Genomic DNA, 24,992 nt, shown 5'->3' with positions numbered 1-24,992 from the left:
ATGGATTGCCAGTGTTCCCACAGTAATTAACCTGCTTATTACCTCTGGGACTGTGCTGATCAAGGCTGGCGGTAAGAGCTATTTATAACTGGAAGGGCAAACAGCCGAAGTGTAACAGGTCCCAGCTGTACACCCATCTGAAGTGCGGCCAAGAGCTAGCTGTCTGGTGTGGAGCGCTGGCAGGGAATGAATGACAGGATCTGTGCTCCGGGGACACCAGCTACAAAAGGGGGAGGGGGACCATTACTAAAAAACTTTAAAAATTTGCCTTTCTGAACCAGCCACACCTAACCCATCGCCTGCACATAAGGGACAAAGGAAGCCTGGGGAAAGCTGTTAACAGTTGGACACATGGCTAATTTGCATGGCTGCCAAGAACAATTGTGAATAACCTAACAATTCCATGACACGTGAGCATCTGAAAAGTAAATCATTCCGGGTGGCTTTACACACTTAACAATGAGCACGATCCAGCCATACAACAGCTTGTTCCACCCCACAGCTCCTGATCCTGAAGGAGGCACCCAACACATCTGAGGCTGGGGCAACACAGCAAAATGAAATTTGTGTGAGGCTGGATCTAACGATTGCCGATGGTGCTGCAGTGTATCATGTCACCGTGTAGCCCCAGCCCAATACACAGATAAAGCTGGACGCAGTAATATGGTAAAGCAGCATGAGGAAAAGTCAGAGCATGCACAGGTGCCATACAGTGGTTACTGGAGTCCAGACCATGGGAGATACCTCCAAGGACATTAAAAGGGGGTTGTCCAATTTTTTACCATTGATGACCTATTCTCAGGATAGAGCGAATAGTATTGAAGATGGGTCGGCACGTGTCCAGGGAAGGTGTCCCACTAGTATATAGTGAAGAACCGACACTCGCTTTCTTAACTATATGAACAGACGTTTATTCAAGGCTTGAGCCGAAACTCGTCACCGATAATGCCATTATGCCTTGAATAAACGTCTCTTCATATAGTAAAAAAAAAAAAAAAGTGAGTGCCGGTCCTTCTTCACTATATACTAGTGGGACACCTTCCCTGGACGCGTGCAAACCGCAGTGCCGACCCATCTTCAATACTACTCTCAGGATAGGTCATCAATATTAGATCAGCGGGGGTCAGACTTCCAGCACCTCCAATCAGCTGTTTGAAGAGAAGGCAGTGTTCATATGAGCGCTGCCTTCTCTGCTCTGTTTAGGCTACTTTCACACCTGCGTTAGGTGCGGATCCGTCTGGTATCTGCACAGACGAATCCGCACCTATAAATGCAAACGCTGGTATCTGTTCAGTACGCATCTGTCTGCATAACTTAGTAAAAAAAAAAAAATCTAAGTCAAATGGATCCGTCCTGATTTAACATTGAAAGTCAATGGGGGACAGATCCGTTTAGAATTGCACCAATATTGAGTCAATGTAAACGGATCCGTCCCCATTGACTTACATTGTAAGTCAGGGTGGATCCGTTTGGCTCCGCATCGCCAGGTGGACACCAAAACGCTGCAAGCAGCGTTTTGGTGTCCGCCTCCAGAGCAGAATGGAGGCGGAACGGAGCCAAACTGATGAATTCTGAACGGATCCGCATCCATTCAGAATGCATTGAGCCTTGAAACGGATCTCACAGGCGGACCCAGAAACGGCAGTGTGAAAGTAGCCTTACTTGCTCGCTGCAGCAGTTGCAGTGGTGAGCAGTGTAATTACAAGCATGGGGTCCCCATTCACTTCTATGGGACGACTCTGTAGTACTCACTTGAATAGGCAGAGCCAGCCCCTGGAAGTGAATGAGGATGCCATACTTGTAATTACACTGCTCACCACAAATTGCTGCAGCAAGCAAGTAAACAGTGTAGAGAAGACATCAAGTATGAGCGCTGCTTGCTGATAGGCGGGAATGCCAGGAGCTGGACCCCCACAAATCTAATATTGATTACCTATCCTGAGAATAGGTCATCAATAGTAAAAAGTGGACAACCCCTATAAGGCCTCATGCACATTATCGTACGATTGGTCTGCATACATTTCAATGGGGCCGCAAGAGATGCAAACTGCACCCCATGTGCTGTCCTCATCCGTATGTCCGTTCTGCGGCACCACAAAGATAGAACATGTTCTGTTCTTGTGGACAAGGAAAGGACATTTCTACAGGAGTAAAAACGTTGCTGGCATGCATATGGCTTTGTGAACTGTGAAACGGACAGTGTGCATGAAGCCTAAAAGGGAATATGGTATTAGTACTGAGAGAACCCGATTCTGGCGGTGTATGACTGGATTGCCTTGCTGTGATTTTCATAATACCCCCCCTATATCAGCCACAGCGGAAGTTGTCCATGGAAGGCTATGCACATGCAGCTTCCATGCCCTGTATTGACAACGCTCTCTTTACGCACAGTTTGGAGAGAAACTTGTCAATCAGAAGGTACATTTTGGGGTGGGGACCGCTCAGATAAAGGCCTGCACACACACACAAGCCATGCATTGGGGATATATAGACATCCAGCAATACACCTCTAAAAATCAGGTTGTCTATCACTATATGCTGCCCTCAGATCAGGCCGAAAATATCCAGTGAAACACACTAAATAAACCTGCAATTCCTCCCGTCACAATACTACATTTTCCACCTACACAACCAATATTTTTTTTGCTGCATTGCATCCAGACTTTAAAAAAATAAATTATCTCCTTTCATTCTGTATGTGCCTAGGTTTAGTCATACTTCCATTATTACCATTATGCGGGTTAGAAAAACTGGGGACAGATGAAAGATTCTGACTGTATGTCGTTACCTTGCAGAGATGCCTACACAAGTTTTATGATGCATTTCCTACCACCAGGAGGCTAGTTGAAGGCCTCCATTCACTTCAGATTGGCTGGCCTTCATCAGCACTAGAATCAATGGAAAATAACCAATATGGCATCGGATGAGAATGGCACTTTTCTCTCATTGGAATCTATATAACTACATGAGCAACAATGAAAGGAGATGGTAAAAAGTGGTCTAACTCTGGTCTACTCAAGTTCCCAAAGGAACGCCAGATCTTTCCTCAACCGTTATTTACAATGAATTTTATAGGAAAGGAACAGCAAAGATCCCATGCCCAGAGCAGATGGCATGGGTGATACCACTTCACCTCATTTTCTCCTTTCAATAGTAGAAACAGCTCTGCATGCACCAAATGCCTTGGGCGCTTGCACAGATAGAGGCATTATGCACACGGATTGAACACAGACCTATTCATTTTGATGGGTGTGCATCCCTGTGGTCCTACAAGTTATAGAGCATGTCCTATTTTGCAGGCAAGAATAAGCATTTCTACTGATAGGAGTGAGAAAAATGGCAGAATAAACAATTAGCATTATTTAAAGGGTGTTTTATTTTTTAATTTCAACTCTGCCTGCTGCATCTGCAGAAAACTCCATACACATCTGTATCCAAGTTCTTTTCACTGGTCTTCAGACTCCTGCCTGTGAACTTCCAAATGGAGGGGCGTAAATGCACCACTGCAGCCAATGACTGGATTCTGCACGTGACCTATCCTGGCAGTTTACAGACAGGGACCCTGAGACCAGTGAAAAAAGAGCTAGGGAGCCAGAACGGAGCAGCGTGGAGAGTATGGGGTGCATACTGGGGTAGTGTTGGGCAATACCATTATCAACAATATATATCGCAATATAAAAAAACAAAAACACAGCGATATCCCAGTTTCTTAAATACCGCAATATTTTAATAGCATCATAGGGGCTTCTGGAAAGAGCCGAGCGCTGATAAAATGGGTGCAGATACACTCCATAAAGCAGTGGCATCATCTGAGCATGTGCCGTTTGGTGAGCCTTATGAACTACACATACCCAACAGTAGATGCTGGGAGGGAGGCTCTACTGAAGGGTTTAGCTGGGACTTGTAGTTTCACTGAAGAGGATACTCTGTCAGGCTGAAGGAGTGCACTGCTGTGGTAGTTGCTACAGAGCCCATATAATAGAATAGTGGTGCTATAAGCCGTGGTATGGCAGTGGCAGGAATACAGGTTACTTCTCAGTATAGTGCACATAGAGGTGGGGGAAGTACTAGACCTAAGGGGAATACACAGGTCATGAGTCCCAGCGAGATTATAAGCCCCATACAGTATAACGTCTCCTTTTGGACCCCCACCATATTGTAACATCTCCTTGTGGCCCCCATACTGAATAACGTCTCCTTGTTGGATGGGTATCACGCGATATATCGTTATCGAAATAAATTTCTTAATATCTGGGGTGTGAGAAAAAAAAAAAGGGGGGGGGGTGCTCCTGGGATATCCCAGCTCTTCTATATTGATCCAATCAGCTGTTTCAGAAGCACAAGGCTGTGCACTGTAGTGGGGCTCTTCTCCAATTCAAGACCCCTGTCAAATCAATACTGTTGACCTATCAGGAGGACAGGTCATCAATATCAGACAGGGGGTTCTGACTTCCAATAACCCCCCTCCCCCCATAAGTTTTCAAGAGATGTGGACATGCACAACTCCACACACAGTAGTGGGCGTGCTTTGTTACATTCAAGTGCCTGGGAGCCAGAATCTGCCACAGTATGGCTGAGCCTTTTGTCAAAAAGCGGGTAATGCCCGTCACAGCACCAGGATCTTTAATCATTTGGTACCCCACCAACATTTAGAGGCGACATTGTTTTTTTTTGTCTACATTCCCACCCTCCAAGAGCCAAAATGTTATTTTTCTGTTGGCTGTATTTTTTCTTTAACCTGCTTTAAGTATTTGTGTTCCCCATAATATAAACATTCTGGAGCATCTTCTCTTTTAGCTCTGCATGTGTCGTTCCTATTATTCCTCCTACAAATTTATCAATAAACTGACTGGTTGGGTATTACCAGTTAAGGGTGTGACACTGTTTAATTAAGATTTTAATTCAATTTTAATACTGATCGCTAGAGAAGCAAATTTCATGGTATGAAATTTGCTCACGCTTGGTTTAGTGGTAAAAGCAGAATTGCGCTATGGATTCCGTTACCACGGACCATAATGCAATTCTATAACAGAATGTCTTCAGAGGCATTCCATCATAACGGATCTGGCCCGTTTCAGTTATGCAGGGGAGTCCTCTCCTACAGAACGGAAACGGGAAATCCGTTTTTGCAGCCCATAGACTTCTATTATGACGGAATGAATAACGAAACGCCTTTAGACGCATTCAGTCATAGAATTGCGTTATGGTCCATGGTAACGGAATCCATAACGCAATTCTGGTGGTAATACACCAAACGAAGCATGAACGAATTTCAAAATAGGAAACGCTCATCTCTACTGATTACCGATCATCAGGATAGATAGGTCATCAGTATCTGGTCAGTGGGGGGCTGACACCTGGGACCCCCGCCGATCAGCTCTTTTGAGAAGGCACAGCAGAGCTGATCTGCTTGTGCAGATGCTGGGCCCCAGCGATCACGACTGCTAGGACCACTTATAGAGCACTATGGAGTAGGCAGGATGGCAAACCATCACTGACAATGGGCTCCCCACTATCACAGCTACATGACTGGCATGCAGCTGTGATCTCTGCAAGGACGTTTAGAAACGTACATGCAGAGATGTGCCAACTGCCCTCTTGTATACACTTAAGCAGTGAGCAAGCAGTTAAGTCACTGTAGGAACAGGAGGAGATATTAAAATTTGACCACAAATTACTATTTAAAATAAGCCATCATTAGTCAAACCATAAAACTGCACATTAGGGCTCAAGCACATGACCGTACCAGTTTTGCAGTCCACAATTTGCAGATCCGGGCTGTGTGCAGGCCATTTTTTTCTAAACTCCTGTAGAAACGACCTATCCGTGTCCACACAATGGACACTAGGACATGTTCTCTCTTTGTTGTGCGGCCAAGTAACATACGGATGGAGACAGTGCACTGTCCGCATCTTTTGTGGCCCCACTGAAATTGAATGGATCTGCATCAGATGTGCACAAATATGTGCATTGGATGCAGACCAGACATACAAATTAGGCCTCTTGCACATGGCTGTATGTAGATCTGCTGGCCCTTTTGCATATGTTAATATTCAGGCAGATGAACGTTTGCTCCCTACATTTAGCCCATGTTAACTGTCCGCCCAGCAGACACGGATCTCACGCAGACAAACGTAAACATGAAAGGGGTTCTCCCATCTTGTCAAGTTACTTTTTGCCTTATAACCCTACCCATATTATTTTCGCTATAGCCTCCTCCTCTCCCTATTCACAATTTATTTCCCTTTACCGCTCCTTGTCGGGGGTTACGGCCACCTCTGCGATAATATAGCGGTGGGCTGCGCATGGGCGTGGTCATTGCTTCCTTGCTCTCGCCTGTGCTGGAGGAGACCATGGTGGAGTGCATATTTGCACAGGCACAGCATCTCCCAACCCGGCCACAGCTCTACATTGCAATAGTAATCAATGGAACGTGCTGTAGCTCAGGAGCATTTTATAAAGCAATGCAGAGTGCAAGCTGCTGCTTACAGGCTTGTTAGTGACACCGGGCAAGTGAAGTCACTTACCTGTACTTTCAAAGTGGAAGGTACTGCCCACACAACACAAGAAGCGGTGAGCTGTGACAGGGTAACGGAGGGGAGAGGATACAGTGGCGACAACTGCTGAATACTATGTTGATCGGTCTGTTTTAGAAGGAAACCTGCCTGTGTAAAAAGAACCCGAAATCCAGTTTCGAACCAGTGAAAAGAAAGTCAGTGACTTTTTAATAACCGGCAGCACATGGTTGGCGTTCTTGGGCAGTCCAAGTCTCCCGCAGACCCATTCACCTAAACCAAATTAGAACAAGCTGCAAATTTCTTCTGCGCGACGGAGTCAAGTCTTTCCTTTATATGTGCTCTGCCATTTATAACCCGTTCCAGTCTTTGGCTTTAAAACCCACAACTAAAAAAACTGCGCTCACTATGGGCAGATAATCTGCCAACATAATAGGACCTTGAGTGAGTTTACATCAGGTTTTACCACCTATTTGATATACATGTTGGGGGGATACAAAAGTGCACACCCCAAACCTGCAGACGGATAAAAAAATAAAACAAAATCTATCTAATAAATAAAAAAAATATATATATTTTTTTTTTTTTTACAATGGAACTCTATGGTGAATGGATGCCACCATTTGGCATCAGTCGGAGGCATCCGTTTTAACATACACGGTTTTTGTATAAACGGATGGAAAAAAAATGCAATTTGAACCAAGCCTTCAAAGTGGAGATAATCAACCATCCCTGGATTTCTTCACCTACTAATGACTAGCCAGAGGCTAAGGTATCCTGCCCGTAAACATCACCCTTCCTACATGTCAGCACAACTTAATATTGTCATGGTGGGGGGGGACAAGCAGTATGTGTGCGCTCAAATACTGGACGTAAAAGACATCCCACTTTGTCGGCAGTTTACGTGTTCGTTTAGGGCTCCATAAGAAGGAAGCATTCTCCCACAATCACTAACTAGTTAGCCCGCACACATAAACCTAGTCGTACATCTAGCAAGCACGGTACGCTGCTTTCTGTGGATTGGTTCCCATCTTTACAAACGTCATCCCTCATCCAGGCCAGAGCAGAGCACTGCCTGGGGAAGGCACAGAAGAAAAGCTGACTGGGCGAGCACTTTTGCAGCCTGCGTAAGCAAGTAGCTTGTGTGATTCTGAACCGACTATAGCAGCAAAACAGATTCCAGTCAGACATTTTATTGCACAAATGCCTTAGTGTGCGGTGTGACAAGGGGAAATTTACAAGTTTTGCATTTATACTTCCCATTACGTAGCCTAGGCCAGGTGTGGTTCCAGCAAGATCAAGAATACCGGACCAAAACTGGGTTTGCAGTTTTTTGCTACTACATGAAAACCAGCACATCTTAGGATGGGTTCACACTAGCGTTAGGGATTCCATTATGGCTTTCCGTTATTAACATGGTTATAAACGCAAAATAACAGAATGCAAAATGTAAGCCTTTAAAAGGCATTCCATTTGCTTTCTGTCCTAATAGAAGTCTATGGGAAAGCATAACAGATCCGTCTCGGTCCTGTTATGCAACACGGAAAACAAAGTCCTGTCAATAACGGGACCCAGACGGATCAGTTTTGCATTCCGTCATAATACAAGTCTATGGCCAGAAGAACGGATCCCTCCTTCTGTCTTATTGATTCCGTTATAACGGAAAGCCATAACAGAATCCCCAACGCTAGTGTGAACCCACCCTTAATTGCACTGGAAAACAGAAATTTTCTAAAAAGCCATGTAGCTCAGAAGATGCATTGCATTGAAAAAAAAAAAAAAGCAGCCAGCACCATCAACGTTGTAGTGGAGGGAGCTACTGAAGCACTGCTTCCTCCACTACAACGTTGGCGAAGCTACACCAAAAAGCTGACTGGTGGGGTGCAGGGCCTCTGCCAAGGTATCGCTTGCTAAAGGTAGGACAACACCTTTAAAAAGGGTTCTCCCACAAATCGTTAAATAAAGCCCATAATCATGATTTTAAAATGCTGACCCCAGATATGTTAGTATAGCGCCACCTGCTGTTTCTATAGGGAAGCTTTCTATGTCCACGGTGGACACACATGTGGAGTTTTGCTTCTCTGCTCCTTCGGGTATGCAGTACCTTCCGCTTCTCAGGAGATGATGCGGATCACGTATAATTACAGTAACGCAGTCTAACTTTCTTATCACTTGCTCAGTCTCATCTGGGAAGCAAAAGACAGCAGCTTCAGATGCAGCAGGCTCACCACACCAGGGATACCTCCATACACCTGGAGAAGCAGAGGGGCAAAAGTGAGAAGGTGGACACAAAGTCAGTTCAAGAGAAACAGCACGTGGCGGTATACTAACAATAATCCTTGAATATCTACAGGTACAAGCATTTTCTAAAATCAGTAAATATAATACAAATATTATGGTCTGGATGTAAAGTTTAATTTTTTGGGATAACCCTTTTAAAGATTAAAGGTGGCCATACGAAAGTGAATTTCGACTGAACCTGACAATTACAATGGGACTCGCTGACCATCTAATGTGCATGGTGGTGTCCCAATTACTTCCTGGCAATCACCTGCTGGTCGGTGGAGGAAACACATTGACGATCTCCTCCACAGTAAGGGGAGGAGTGACGGCTAATACCATCTCTTCCCAATACAGGCTTGTTGTTTGCTGGCAGCAGAGCATGCTTAGACAGCGCAATTTGCTGCCGGAAAATGATGATTTAGGTGCCTATGTTTCACTCATTCATCAGATAATTGGCGGCACCTTTACACCACTAGATGTATCGCTAATCAGCATTCCTATGAATACTGCATATTCTCACATACAGAATTACTGCTAAAAGCAGAAGCCATAGAACAGTAGGGGCAGAAAGCTGTATACAGGACTAGTACATGCAATGGTGTCAGGAAACTGATGCCACAAACAGATCTCACATCAGGAGTTCCAATAAATGATGAATTGACAGGACCACAGTAACGTTCCTCTGAAAACGTGTCACCGCGGAACTGAAATATACCAGGAGAAACTGGTCAGACAATAATTTAGCACATGGAAGAGAACAATCCACCATGCTGCAAATTCTGCGGTTGTAACGCAAAGGCAGATGGTTATGCGTGTTCTTTGCGAAAGGCTGGGTTCACATCACATATTCACCCTATATTTAACATATACATTTGGAGGGGGCAGCTTTGCCATCTTGTAGTGTCCAGCAAAGACAAAAAACGTTACATTATTTTTTTTTACAATGTAACTGGTGATGGATGCCACTGTATGGCATCCGCTTGACATAGGTTTTTTGCCAAATGTAAGACAAAAATGTGATGTGACATTAGCCTAATCAGGATCATGTTACCTTTTGGCTATGCAATCAGGTATTTTGTTACCCATTAAAGGTCAAATGTTCCTTAACCCTAGAATGGGTAACATATATATTTACTAATAAAACCCAGATAGCGGCGGTATTTTTAGCAAACCAGTTTCTGACTGTGGTCTTCAGTGTAGAGTATGGTTGTAAACATATGGGCTGAGCGGCAGTTTTCGCGGTTGGCCCACTGATGGCATATCATTAGGATATGCCATCAATGTCACATAGGAGTGGGTCCCATCTAGAGAACACACGTATTTATTGCTATGGGAGCTCCACATATAGCCACTCAGCTATTTTTGGAAGTCCTATGGAAGTGAATGGAGAGTGCACCATGCAATAGCGGCCACCTCTCCAATCACTGCTATGCGACTGCTGGAAATAGAGCCAGCTCTCTGCCGTTTTCATAACTCCCATAGTGGTGATTGGAGGGTGGCTGTGCATGCAAGGCTGCTCTGTTCACTTTGGGGAGATGGGAGTGGGTCCAAGATACACACCAGACATGGACAATATTCCAATGTCCCAGATGGGAACACCTCCAGCATTGAGAGGCTTTAGAGCAGCCATCATGAGCCAGTCACATTCTTGAAGGGATTTTTGTAGAAAAAGGTTTAAAGACATGATCTGTGACCACAACCTATTGTTACACATTATCTTGTATCTTCTATACAGAGAACCCTGCCTGTGATTAAACTGAGAACTGCTGAAAATAGACCTCCACTGAATAGCCAGGCTTAGAGGCTAGTGTGAAAAACACTGGATTTTAGGCCAGCAGCCTCCTAGAAGTTAATAGGGCAAGGGACTGACGTGTACTACCACCCCAGAGAAAGGACTTTTACACCCTTCATTCTTAAGATCTATGAGGGTCCAAGTAGCTAGTGCCACCTTAAACTGATATTTATCAACTTTGCTGTGACTAGGTGACAAATTGTGGGAGAAATCCTTTAAAGGGGTTGTCCAGGAGCCTTTCAGCTGACCTCCCCAGGTCGCCAGCTCTACAGAGGGAACCAATCTTACCTGCTCCCTGTTGCTCAGTTCTTGCTGCTTTAGTCCCTTTTGTCAACATTGATTTTGCCAAGGAACATTGGTAAAGTATCTGTCATTGGAAGTAGGGGCACATGTGACTCCCAGCACGATGTTGACAAGTGGGATAGGGGCAAGGCGAAGAAGACAGAACCCAGTGGCATGGAGCAAGTATTGCTTCCCTCTGCAGATCTGGCAACCTGGACTATATTGGCGCCCAGCGGATACCCAAAACTGGTTCACCCACTATACTAGCGCTGGGGTCCTAGGTTCAAATCTGACCAAAGACGACATCTGCATGGAGTTTGTATGTTCTCCCTTGATTTCCTCTGGGTACTGTGGCTTCCTCCCACACTCCAAACACATACCGATAAGTACCAGACTGAGGCCCACTGGAGACATTGAATGACAGGGTCTGTAAAGCGCTGCGGAATATACCAGCGCGATATATACACTTACATTTGGGTATGTCCACATGTGCTGGAATTGACGCAGCAACTGGGTAAGATTTCCACATTAAATTCAAAGCGGAGGTCATAACACATGAGGGCAAGTACACCAGGTGACTGGTAGCCGAGTATATTGTATTTTTTTTTATTATAACCCCTTAGTGCTGCTCCCAATGCGTTAGTTTTTTCATCCGCACTTTCCATGAAGCAAACACTATTTCTGTCCATCAAAATAACGAGGGCTTACTGCTTGTGGGACAAGTTATATATTTTTTTTCATCCAAACCATTTAGAAACTGTAAAGATTAACAAATTAATTTCACCATTGTTTTTGGGTTATGTTAAGGGTGCAGTATAAATGATGTATTATAGAGGAGCAGGATAAGAGTATGTCCTTTACAAAATAAACCCAAAATAAGAAAACTTGTGTCGCCATATTCAGAGACCTATAACGAGAGAGAGCTGTGAAAGGACAACTTTGTGGGGCGAGCTGTAGATTTATAGGTACCATTCTAGCGTAGATGCACTTTTGATTACCTATTAATTTTTGGGAGGTCAGAAGACATTCAGACAGGATAAAGCAATATATTTTAATAGCATGGACATTTACAGATACCAATAATGTTGATATTTGTACTGTTTAGTGATAAATGGGAAAAGGTGAGGGTTTGAGCTGTTAATAGGAGGGTTTGGGAGAATTAAGTTTTTCCCTTATCCTGTGGATGGAGGAGAACTATTAGATTGGTAGGGGTCCTACCGTTGGAACGGGGGCCCCATACCCAGTGGAGTGCCCCAAACTGAACAGAGGTCAGATGGGCATGCGCTCAGCCGCTCCATGTGGTAGGACCCACATAGTTATCCCATATCCTATGGGAAGGAGAAAGCTTAAAATAACCACAATACCCCTCCTTTAGTTAGTTTTTACCATGTAATCACTTGTAAAATAGACTGCAACACCCCTCCATTGCAGTGTATTGTACCCGTCAATGTAATAGGCCATCATAAATAGCAGAACAAGAGGTCCTAAGCTGCCATGACAACCATACAGGACCCCATGATCACAGGCAGCAACTGGGCGATAGAGGAAGTCCGTCCCTCTGTATAAGCATTTAGATGTGCAATCACTATTGCCCTTGGCATCTAAGGTATTAACTTTGATCCTGGCCTTAGTGTCTGATCCCGGCTGTTGCAGGTGTCAGCTGTGTAAGGCTACTTTCACCAGCAGAGGATCTCCACATCTGATGAAAACGCTTCAGTTTTGTCCCCATTCATTGCCAAATGGGAACAGAACTGAACAAACCGGAACGGAGAGCACCAGAATGCATTCAGTTCCATTTAGTTGCGTTCCCATGCCGGGCATAAATCCGCCCACTGACTTACAATAGTATTTGATGCCAGATCCAGCAAGTTCATTTTCAAAATACAACCGGAACTATTCTAAATGGATGCAGCCGCTTGTATTATTCAAACTGATGCATTTTCCTCCGGTTTTGAGATCCTCTGCCGGATCTCAAAACCGGAAAGGAAAACGCAGATGTAAACGTAGCCCAACACAGGCAGCACTTGCTGTGTATGGAGTGGGCTGAGCCACAGAGGTAACATGTGTGTCACATGCCTCAAAATGTTAAAAATTTCCCTGAGATTTTCCACAAATGCGGATATACCCTTATGGTTTAACAAACATGCGACTTGGTATACAAAATATAAATCAAGATGCAAAGCGGTGATGGGGTCCTCAGATATCCATGTAGCAGGGGCTTGGAGATGCCCTGCATTGCTCACAGGCACCTGCATACTTCAAAATACATAAAACCCCACAAAACCCAATTTAAAAAAAAAGAAAAATGAGTATATGTAGGCATACATAATGTCACTATTTATGTAGGGAAAATAAAAACCACAACTATGCATTGTAATATTCTGTCACCCGTAACATTTTACATTTCCATCTACAGAACTGTGTATGCATTTGTGTGGGGAAGTTATACATATGACGGTTTTATGTTTTTAATTTTTTTTTGGGGGGGGGGGGCCCATTACAAGATAACCAATAAAACTTGCATAATGTAAAAGATAACCAATAAAACCTGCATAATGTAAATTTTTTTCCACTATGGCATTCACCACAAATTGATAAATATTTATATTTTAAATAGTTTCATAGGACATTTTCAGATGTAGCAATGTTTCTTTTTATATCCAAAATTGGGAAAACTGGTGATTTGAATATTAAGGTTTTTTTTATATTTAAAATTTTTCCTTTTTTACCTTTAGTTGCCCTTTTGGGGACCTGAATTATTAATCCTTTGATTCCTTATATCATTATTGTACACTACTGAAGTTCATGGGATTTTTACTAGCCTATTAATTCCTGCCTGAAGCAAGGCTTAGGCTCCAGTCATTTTGCGGAACTGAATTGCGGACCCATTCATTTTTATGGGGCAGCACCATGTGCTGCCTGGACATGGAATTGCGGACCCGCACAAAAATAGAACATGCCCTATTTTGTCCGCAATTGCGGACAAGAACAGGCATATTCGGTTAGTGCCGACAATGTACGGTCCGCAAAATGCGGACCACACATTGCCGCTGTCCGTGTTTTGCGGATCCGTAAAACGCGTTGCAGACGTGTGAATGGAGCCTTAACAGGGAGTTTGCTACAGCAGGTATGGGAGCCTTCACAAAGCCCCAGGCTGCCAAACAAACTGATCGAAGCCTTGTGATTGGCCAAGGTGGTTCTGATTGGAGCATTTAAGGTGATAGTAAGGAACCATTGGCAATGAGTAGAGGACTCCCCTGCATAACAGAAACGGATCAGTTTGAGCCCATAGACTTCTATTCTAACGGAATGGCTCTAAAGGCATTCCGTTATGCATTCAGTCATAGAATTGCGTTAAGGTCCGTGGTAACGGAATCCATAACGCAATTCACCTTTAACCACCAAACGAAGTGTGAACGAATTTCAAAATAGGAAATTCGCTCATCTCTAGCCGTGAGTAAGGAGCTTTATTAGCAGTGTCAACCGCGATACCGCTCATGCTCCTCAGGGCAGGGAAAGACTCATGCACAGAAATACGCCTGAGACTCTTTACAAAGTGTAAAAATTGCTTGTACAGCAATCTATCATACCTTTTGGTAGCACAGTCAATTGTTATTAACTATTGAGCTACAGCCAGTCAAAAGAAACCTACCGAGCTGCATGTAATCTTGTAGACAGCAAGTGTCACCGGAAAGTTGATAAGAACATACCACCAGTGTTGGCATTTTATGTTTTTAAAATAGACAAATCATTAAACTTCCCACAAAAAATAAATAATTTTTTTTTTTAAAAAGGAGCAGCTAAAAAATACCATACAAGTCGCATACATTTTATGCAAATAGACACTCACCTCTGAAGTTGGCACCAGGCCTCCCATCAGACCGTTCCTATCCAACCAAGCACCCAAATCAAACCCCACAGCAGACTGTAAAAATGTGAGATCTTGCTGGTTATTACAAAACTGTTTAGCCATGACTATATAGAGCCCTGCACACTGATCAACTATTATAACCATCTTTCTAAGGCCTCATGCACACGACCGTGCCGTTTTTTGGGGTCCGCAAATTACGGATGCCTTCTGCTCGTGTGCCTTCCGCAATTTGCGGAACGGAACGGAAAGCCCATTATAGAGATGCCTATTCTTGTCCGCAAAAAGGACATGTCTCAATTTTTGCGGGGTCACGGAACGGAGCAACGGATGCGGACAGCACAAAGAGTGCTGTCCGCATCTTTTGCGGACCCATTGAAACGAATGGTTGCTGCTGGCAAACCACCATACAACATGGGGGCAAGCGATGGCATAGCAATGACTCCTCCCTATGCTGTGGAGGAGATCGCTGCATGTAATAGCAGTGGTCTCCTCCACAAGCGATCGCCTGTCTCATTGGGCTGTGTAATACTTGCTGTCCTAGGCCGTTTGTGTAGCTCCCATTCTTTGCTACAGGAGCACGCCAGCCACTTGGCAGTTTCCGCAACTCCAGGTTGGCTCTTACTGTGGGTTAATAGTATAATTACAGCATAACCAAATACGTATATTGATGTTTTATCATGTCTGAACAATTAAAAAAAAAAAAAAAAAAAAAAAAATTTTTCCATTGACCAAGCTGAGCGACAAGACGTATACTACTATAGATGATATACTATACTACTATATATGATCTACTGCTATATTTCTGACATTTTGGCCTCATGCACACGACCGTTGTGTTCCATTCCGCAAAATGGGGTTCCGTTTCTTGTGTGTCTTCCTTTATTTTGAGGATCACCAGACAAAGTTAAAAAAAAATAAAAAAATCTAAGACAAGTTTGCCATGCAAATGATGGGAAAAAAAACTGACGCGGATGACAATCTTGAGTGCCTCCGTGTTTTTTAGCGGTCCCATTGACTTGAATGGGTCCGCGAACCATTTTCCGCGAAAATAGGACAGGTTATATTTTTTTGACGGACTGGAACCACGGATCACAAACTGTGCATTAGCTGAGTTTTCAACGGACCTATTGAAAGTCAATGGGTCCGCAGAAAATCGCGAAAAACGGCACAACGGACACGGAATAAAACAACGGTCGTGTGCATGAGGCCTTAGGGAGATGGAATGAACAAAACATTTTCTTCTTATGGTGTTCTGCACTTAGAATACATAAAACATGTTCATTTTATAGTACAGGTTTTTACAGTCATGATGAGATTTGTGATTTGTATACCGATTTGTATATGAGATTTGTATACTTTTACTTTTTTTATATCTTGATATATCTAACAAATAAAATATTGTTTAAGAAAGTGTTTATATTAGGCTACTTTCACCCTCGCGTTTGGTGCAGATCCGTCATGGATCTGCACAGACGGATCCACACCAATAATACAACCGCATGCATCCGTTCAGTCAAAAAGGATCCGTCTTTAACACCATTGAAAGTCAATGGAGGACGGATCCGTTTTCTATTGTGCCATATTGTGTCAGTGAAAACGGATCCGTCCCCATTGACTTACATTGTGTGTCAGGATGGATCCGTTTGCCTCCGCATCGTCAGGCAGACACCAAAACACTACGTTTTAGTGTCCGCCTACAGAGCGGAACGGAGGCAAACTGATGCATTCTGAGCGGATCCTTTTCCATTCAGAATGCATTAGGGCAAAACTGACCCGTTTTGGACAGCTTGTGAGAGCCTTGAGCGGATCACAAACTGAAAGCCAAAACGTTAGTGTGAAAGTAGACTTATCGTTTTTTTTCTCTCCACTATGTGACCACTTTATCACCGATATACTACACTGCAATACTTCAGCACTGCAGTGAAGTGTAGTATAACACTAGTCTTTTACACTAACATGCATCATATTAAAGAGGTTTTTCAGAATATTGATATCAGATCAGTGGTGTCCAGCATCCTTGCCAATCAGCCATAAATAGCGATGGAATGAAGCTGCAATAACCTGCACCACTGCTACTAAGGAGCGGCCTCTTCATACAGATAAACGGGATGTCGAGATTTGGATCTCCACCAATCTGAGGCTACTTTCACACTAGCAATTGACTGAATCTGACAGGGATCAGCAAAAAGGCTTCCGTTACCGATAATACAACCATCTGCATCCAACATAAACTCCATCGAAATTCAATGGGGGACGGATCAGTTTTCTATTGTAGCAGAGAAAACGGATCTGTCCCCATTGACTTGCATTGGGGATCATGCCGGATCAGTCTTGCTCCACATCCCAGGAAGGAAAACAAACTACAACATGTTGCGGTTTTCACTCCGGTATGGAAACGCAACTAAACAGAACGGAATGCATTTTGCAGCATTCAGTTCAGTTTTGTCCCCATTGACAATGAATGGGTACAAAACTGAAGCGTTTTTTCCGGTATTGAGCCCCTATGATGGATCTCAATAACGGAAAACTAAAACGCTAGTGTGAAAGTAGCCTGATAGTGATGCCATATCCTGAGGGTTGGCCATCAATATCCAATCCTGGAAATCCCCTTTAAAGGCAAGGCCTACTCGGAGTAAAAAGATGGCAGACCAGGAGGCACTTACTAGGCACCCAGCTGCTATGGAAATCCATCAGCACCCAGTGATTACACTGGTTTCCAAAAAGGTAACATCCAGAACCCATTGCAACTTTGGCATCTGAGGAATTGAAGAGTCTCTGATCTTGGCTGTTACAGTCGGAGCCCAGTTGTCAGTCACTGCCATGTTCCCACTGTGCATGTACATTAGGCCTCATGCACCGTTCTGGTCCGCATCCGAGCCGCAGTTTTTGCATTCACTTCAATGGGGCTGCAAAATATGCGGACAGCACTCAGCGCTGTCCGCATCCGTTGCGTGGCCCCTGCGGACAAGAATAGGCATTTCTACAATGGGCTGCCTGTTCTGCTCTGCAAATTGCGGAAGGCACACGGGCGGCTTCCATGTTTTGCGGATGAGCAATTTGCGGACCACAGAAAAATAACAGAACAGTCGTGTGTATGAGGCCTTAGAAAGGGGGAAAGGAATCCCTTTCCCAACTTACATGTACTGTATGTGATCATGCAGAAAGGGGTTAAACTGAACAAATGGAAACAAAAAAGGTGAGGGTGCAGAACCTCCATTACTAAAAGGTTTTACACCACCATTGTGCAAAATAAAATAAAAATTTTTTTAAAAAAAGGAGCAAATAATGATGACATATTTGATCATGAATTTAAACCTTTTTAAGCTTCAGAAATTGTTTATAAAAGGGTAGGCGAATTCACATTTACCATAATGTTCACCAGATAGTTGCTTAAAGAGGACCTTTCCTTCTGCCCAAAGATCGTAAGATAACTATCAGGCTGTGTAGAGCGGCGCCCCGGGATCCCACTGCACTTACTATTATTCAGGGCGCTGCTCCGTTCTCCCGCTATGTCCCCCGGTATTTTCGCTGACTTGGTTATACTAGGCGGAGTCTGCCCTGTTTCTCCCTGGACGTTCCTTCTCCCATGATGTGAGCTCTGTGCTGCGCTTGGACAGCGCTACAGCCTGGGAGAAGGAACGCCCAGGGAGAAAAAAGGGCAGACTCCGTCTAGTATAACCAATTCAGCGAAAATACCGGGGGACATAGCGGCGCCCCAGAACAATAGCAAGTGCAGTGGGATCCCGGGGCGACGCTCTACACAGCCTGATAGTTATCTTATGATGTTTGGACCAATGAAAGGCCCTCTAAGTTACAGCTGAAGTGTACGCCAGCGTGTAGACTTTAGTATCTGGCACATGGTAGAGCAGAGATAGGCCGAATTTATTAAGGGGCATCTTTAAATAAAGCAGGTGCATCTCACACCATTGCAGGGAGATGAAGACTGGCATGTGGGTACGCCTTTGATAAATGTCCCTCAATGAGTCTCTGAACATTTTTCAAATGGTAAAAGACAGAGGTGGCTGCTGTCCTTGAAAGTGGTTGTGAAACGTGTGGCAAAGCAGTTAACGGCTGTACAGAGATAACCGCTAGATCAGCAGGCGTCCGACCCAGTTATTACCCATCACAAAAATGGGGGTCTGAATGGAAGGAAGACTGGGCATGTGCACCACACTATCTCCAGCAGTGCAGGCACGACCATCGCTCCATTCATACAGGGGAAAAAGACCTCCATTCTCAATTTGGGGTCTGACTGCTAGCCCAACAGTAACCTAACAGTTACCCCCTGGGCCCTATGAAAATTCATCATTTAACCTAAATCTAACAGTACCCATACACATTACATGGAAGCTGGCAAGAGTAGTCTACCACCTACTATGTATGGGGGTGCCCCAACTCTCTGATGACTGCAAATCATTAACAGATTAATCGTGTTCAAGATAAAGCTCTACTGGAGTCGGCCACTGGTGTGAGGAGTCGCCTCATACTTTGCAATAAGTAAAGAGCCAAAGAAAATAAATAAAAAAGGCATTAAATGTCTTCCAGCAGTCAGAATCCAAAAAGAACTACCATCAACTGACATTTCTTCACACCGTTCACACAGCGGCTTTTGACAAATCTGAAGCTGAGTTTTCAGCGCCATTTTCAAATTGTTTTGGCTAAAAAATGTTCTCTGGTTCCATGAAATCTAATTATGGATTACCCTTGTCCCCTACCATGATAAGTGGTTATCTCCAGGAGACCAACAATGTAAAATGCTCATTTTCGCTGCTGCACTCAATGGATGTCCATTGATTTCTTTCAGATCTCCTTACTGGAAGAGTTACACAACCAGCGGTCTTCTAAAGCAGAAAGTCACCACCGATTGGGGTCTAAACGCCAGATTCTGACTGGAAACCATTTACTTCATAAAGTCCTAAGAGCGCAGCTTTAAAGGGGCGCTAACCATAGAACTAGGGATTTGGTTACTTCAAGGGAGCAACCAGTTCAGAAAACCCGTTTATGAGGTAGTCGAGAGTGTGTCCTCCCGTTCATCTTGTGGACAGAGTGGAGAACAGATGTAAAGGGCATCCCACGTTCATGGGGACCTGTTCTGTATTAGACAGTCCACCGACTGGAATGGGCAGTGTAATATACTTAATTCCCCCCTTGGGTTGCACTGCAGGAAGACATTTGACAGGTTTGCCCATAGATTACAGCCAATCACTGGGACTTCGGTAGAGGAGCACTTAAGATCAATTTGATGTGAAAAGACCCTTCTAAAACAAAGAAATGGTCCAAAACGGGCATTTGGGCACATTTCTGAATGCAATTATACCAGTAAGCCTGAACCTCATGCATATCAAGTCTTACATCACTATGAAAATGTAGACGTTTTCCAAAAATTATAGGAGAGAAAAAAGGGTCACGGATTGCAAGTCTGACACTAGGGCGGAGTTGGAGGCAAGTTCCACTAGGTGAGGTATTGGGGGATATGGGGCACACTGCACTGAAGTGTGCCATAAACCTGATAAACCACACACGTAAAGTATTGTGCTTATGGCAAGGACGCTGCATCCATAGGCACAATGACCATGAAAACTACAGTCTGTAAAATCCCATGTGATAACTACATTATTTATACGCAGTCACGTTTCCAAAATATACCTATTTCCGTAGCCTTGAAGCACAATTGTCATCCGTCATAAAGGTGATTAAAGCCATGTTATTTACTAGTGATATTTTCTGCTCATGCAAATGGAGGTATTAAGTGCATTTTGGAAATTACATGGCACTGTGTCATCGCTTGCGGGTGAATATACGGCACCGCGCGACAGCACACGGAGCACCTATGGCTCTACAGTGGAGGGCCTTCAATTCTTTATTACCATGTTGCATAGGAACAGTACAATCTAACACCTACAGCTTGAATACGTGGATACTCCCCATATAAATTAGACCTCAGGAAGCGGTGTACATTACCTCTAATCACATTCTCCTCCAGCTCGGGGTAATATCACTAGCCTCAGTTATGGGTTTTGGGCAGCTGCTGGCAAAGCCATCTGATCATGACCACAACATGCTGCTCCTATGGACCATAATGACAGAAGAGCCATTGAAGAACGAGGGCGTAAAGAGATGCTAAAGTGTACCTGATGATCGGCTAGTCACTGCCATATTACAGAACTAGCCCCAATCAAGACAATGGAGGCTGAACCCTAGATCTCATCCTCCATCACCTTCTGACCATTACTGGTCAGCCAACCAACAAGAACGTCTTCACCTTTATTAAGGAGCTGCTCAACCAAAAGGGTGGTGTGGCAAAGTGGGTTTTAGAAGTAAACCAAGATTTGGAGAGGCACCCACCCCTGTGCACATATAAAAGTACCCATCATAGGATAAGAAGTCAACATACAAGAGCAGATGGTTCTCCAAAGTTACCCACAAAGCTGGCTCTAAACTTCAGACATTTAAACCATTCAATCCTAAACTAGAGGTCACCCCAAACTGACATGTGGCACCTATTCTTCCATTGAATACTGACACCTCAGTGTAGACTGGCAATCCATGGTATACCACCCCAGACTGTAGGACCGGTAATGGCAGACCTCATCTAAGTGGTCATATGTGTATTCTACTCCGTTTAGTAGGGAACTGGATAGAGAACATGCTGTAGGAAGCCACTTGAGTCACGCCATAACCCGGCTGCACTTTCTTAGAAGCTTGACAATGGGAAACGTCACACAATCCACCCCCCCAAAATGTGGCGCCAGTGACAGATCTCTGCGCACAATGGCGGCCTGGCTCCTTGGATTTGAGGTGCAGGTTACCACTCAAGGGAGGCAAATTACCCTTTGGGTTTTGTCAAAACTGTATTAGAAGATGAGCACTTAGAAGGGATAAGAATATAAAGCGTAGGCCAGCAATATGGGAACCTGGAGACTTTGTTAGCAGGCTGGCGCCCCAATAGTGGCAGAGATTTCCTTTGGGCGCAGACTAATAACCTTCATGCGGGTGACATTGACTTGTGAATACACCACAATGCTCCATCCCAGCTAACAATGCCCACATACCCTGGGATGCCCCCGTGTCAGGTCTCATTGTCTGCAGGCAGGTGACCCTCTGACAATACTGGCTGCTGCTTCCTCGGTGTGACTACCCCTGTGCTGCTGGGGTTCCCCTTGTTGTGAGGCAAGTCTCCATGCCCCCCTCACATTGTTATCCCCACCACTCACATGGCTCTCGCCTCACACACATTTCCCTCCAATCTAAGGTCACTTCTGTCCTTCGTAATGCATTACCTGCGACGTCCTGGGCAGACTCTGCCCACTGCTGCCGGGGCTCCCGGGCGGGTGCACCACTCTTTGACCTGCGGCCCAGCCGGCTCCATAGCCTTCGGGTCCTTTGTGCTGCTCCGAGTAGTCTCCTCCGGGGTAGGCCGGGTACCCCCGCCCTGGACTGGGCGCCGTCAGGAGCTGGTTCAGGGTCGGTGTAGCAGCTGCTGGCTGCGCGGGGCCGAATCGCGGCGGAGGAGGATAGGCCGGAGCCGGGGGTTTGCCCGTGGAAGCAGTCGGGCGAGGCGGGGGGTAACCCGGCTGGTAGGCCCGATTCGGGTAGGCCGGATAAGAGTTGTAGGCCTCGGTAGGAGGCGGATAGTCCAGGCCGGGGCCCGACTGGAAGACTCCCCGGCTGAAGGAGGAGAAACCGAATCCCCCGGGCGGGTGCGATGAGGCGGAGGAGGCCGCAGGCGCATCTCCTGGTTCCTGAAGCGAAGAGGTCGATGCCGCTCGGGTCCCGTTGGCTGCTTCAGGCGTGTCGGGGTCCGTGGAGGCCTGAGCCGGTGCCTCAGTCTGAGGCTCGGCAGAAGGAGGGGGGTCCCCGGGGCTCTTCTTTAATTCGGGACCGGCGGCGGGCGGGGTTCCTCCAAGGCTGGGGCCGGAGGCCGGTGCCACCTGAGCGGCCATGGAGCACTATGAGGAGGGAGGGGATGGAGGTGGCCTCCCCCCCAGGTGTCGGGCTAGTTTCGGGCAGGAGGGGAGCCGTTTAGTCGGACACGAGGCGGTAGAGAGGAGGAGGAGAGGCCATTTTACCGAGAGAGGAGGAGGAGAGACAGGCCGCAAAGCGCGGAGCTGGGAGTCCTGGACTGGGGGAGGCTGAGGCCGCAAGACCCGGCTGGTGGAGCACGAGGATGGAGCCGGGCTGGCAGCTTCCTGCACAAGGATCACACAGAGGAAACTTTGGCCTGGATCACCGGACGGGAAGGGCAGTCCTCTACTGCCTGGGATACTCTTCAGAGCTTGGGGAGGAAGGCTGCAAGTCCCGGAACTGGAGCGCGCGCACAACTGGCGACGGACCTCTGAGCGGGCACCAGGGGAAATAAAGCCTGGCAACTGGAGTACACGCCGGATCTGGAGGACTGTCACACAAGCATAGCAGAAGTGGATTTCACACAGGAGCTGGTTGATCGCTTCATGCTCTAGCTACAAGGGGAGCACTGCCCCGAAGCAGTCACATAGCCGTGGCGCCCGTAAGACCCGGAGATGGGTCACTGTCTCACATGGGGAAGGCAAAAAAATAAAATAAAGGGGGAAATGGGAGCTAGGGTACAGAATAGACAGTTGGGGAAAACACGGAGCTGGATTCAAGATGGCAGCACGGCGCTTTCATTGACTCTGCAAAGCCCGGAATCTGGAGTCAGTACAGGTGCAGGGACACAATGAAAAAGGAGAAAGGGCTGGCGCTGGATCACGGAGAATGAACCCTCATTTTCCTATAGGCTTATAAACAAGGAGAGATAGAGCCGGACAGTAAGACCTGGACCTGGAGATGAGATCCGGAGTCATCCGATCGTCTCCTATTAACTGACAACCAAGTCGATCCGGGCAGTAAGACCCGGGGCGGAGCGCGGGAACCCGAAGGGAGGTGGATCACGTGATGGCGCAAGGGCGTGCAGAAACGTCGCTACGTCACAAGGTGTGTGTGCGCTCAGCACTGATCTTCATTGTGTTCTAACGAAGTACCGTGAGGCGCCCTGAGCATTGTGCACATATATGTGCGTGGTCACATGGCCCCAGTCGTGCGCGCGCTCATAAAGCTCCCATATGTCGCTTTGTAACTGTTCGTGACTTTGTCAGGAGGGCTATTTATTAGTACACGGGCCGCAGCCAATGGCACGGCTACTCCTGTGACCCCCAGACGCAGGCACAAAGAGCTTGGAGCGCCGGGCCGGGGGGAGGGGCGCTCTTCCCCGGATCTTCATTCTTAATCACACTGACTGGCCGGGCTGCCCCATAATGCACCGCGGCAGAGCGTGGCAGCTCCCAAAACCCGGAGAGTGAGGGAGTGCGGAGGGCGGTAGTGTGGGGCTCTAGACAAAGGAGGGAGGAGGCTGCTTCAGCCAGGAGAGTGCAAGGAGCCACATTAGTGGACTTGAGGTGGATCACATGTCTCTGCCGACACATGTGCTTCCCTGTATGTACACAATGCTGCTGCAGACACCTCAGGGCTTCATGTGCAGAGGAGAAATGCTCCATAGAAACCTGAGAGGAAAGGGCAAAAAAAAAATAGGATTTAGAAGGCTTAGTTCACATGAGCCGTGTTCCCACCCACACGCATACTGACTGGAAAATGGCAGCATGTTCGACCTAAAAAACCTGAGACTCTGAAGGACCGTCCACTTCTCATTATGCAGTTTTTCTTCACATGTGTGAAAAACACGCGAAACCTGATGACATCTGCAAGGGGAAAATGCAGAAAATTCTGAAGATCAGCAGTTTTCCATGAAAAGAACTTCTGCCGTGGATTTTGCTGCAGATTTCATCCTGTGCCTTACAAAAGGTGAAATTTATAGCAAAAATCTGCACCACGTTGTGATGTGATCTGTGGATTATCTGCACAACCTTTACACCACACGTGGCAATAATGCTGTGGAACGTGTGCAGCAAGGTGGATTAGATTTCTACATACCCCCCCCGCAGAAATGTTCTGCAGCCATAGCCACACATTACTTATTAGCATGGGCCACTGCCATGTCGCTGATCTCTGCCGCTGGCTTCACCATTTGCAATACAGAGAGCAAAGTCTGAGGCAGAACAACAGCATTTTGGCTGTGATCACCACAATGTGGTGAATCTCGCCCTATTCTAGGGACGTAGAGGCCTCATCAGGTCTGGATCAAGTTGGCGGGGGGCCCTTGAATAACCCCTGCAACAGTGTTATGTAACACATGGCTAAGGCCTATTTCACACGAGTGAGGCGGATTGTGTCAGAA

General features: G+C 45.9%; 1 protein-coding gene across 2 annotated transcripts in view; it reads right to left on the bottom strand.

The window, feature by feature from the left end:
* ARID1A (AT-rich interaction domain 1A) overlaps positions 1-23,610 on the bottom strand; it is a 45,597-nt gene extending 21,987 nt beyond the window's left edge. The window contains exon 1 of one of the 2 annotated variants that reach the window (XM_040424252.1): positions 22,024-23,610. In XM_040424252.1, coding sequence (XP_040280186.1) covers positions 22,024-22,686 — 663 coding nt within the window. In that variant the 5' untranslated portion in view covers positions 22,687-23,610. The remainder of the gene's footprint in view (positions 1-22,023) is intronic. The other variant, XM_040424253.1, reaches the window with a different exon arrangement.
* Positions 23,611-24,992: the final 1,382 nt, after the last annotated feature.

This window comes from Bufo bufo, chromosome 3 (assembly GCF_905171765.1).
Source record: "Bufo bufo chromosome 3, aBufBuf1.1, whole genome shotgun sequence".
NCBI lineage: Eukaryota > Metazoa > Chordata > Amphibia > Anura > Bufonidae > Bufo > Bufo bufo.
The sequence above is the reverse complement of the archived record's forward strand: the minus strand, read 5'-3'. Positions and strand labels throughout refer to the sequence as shown.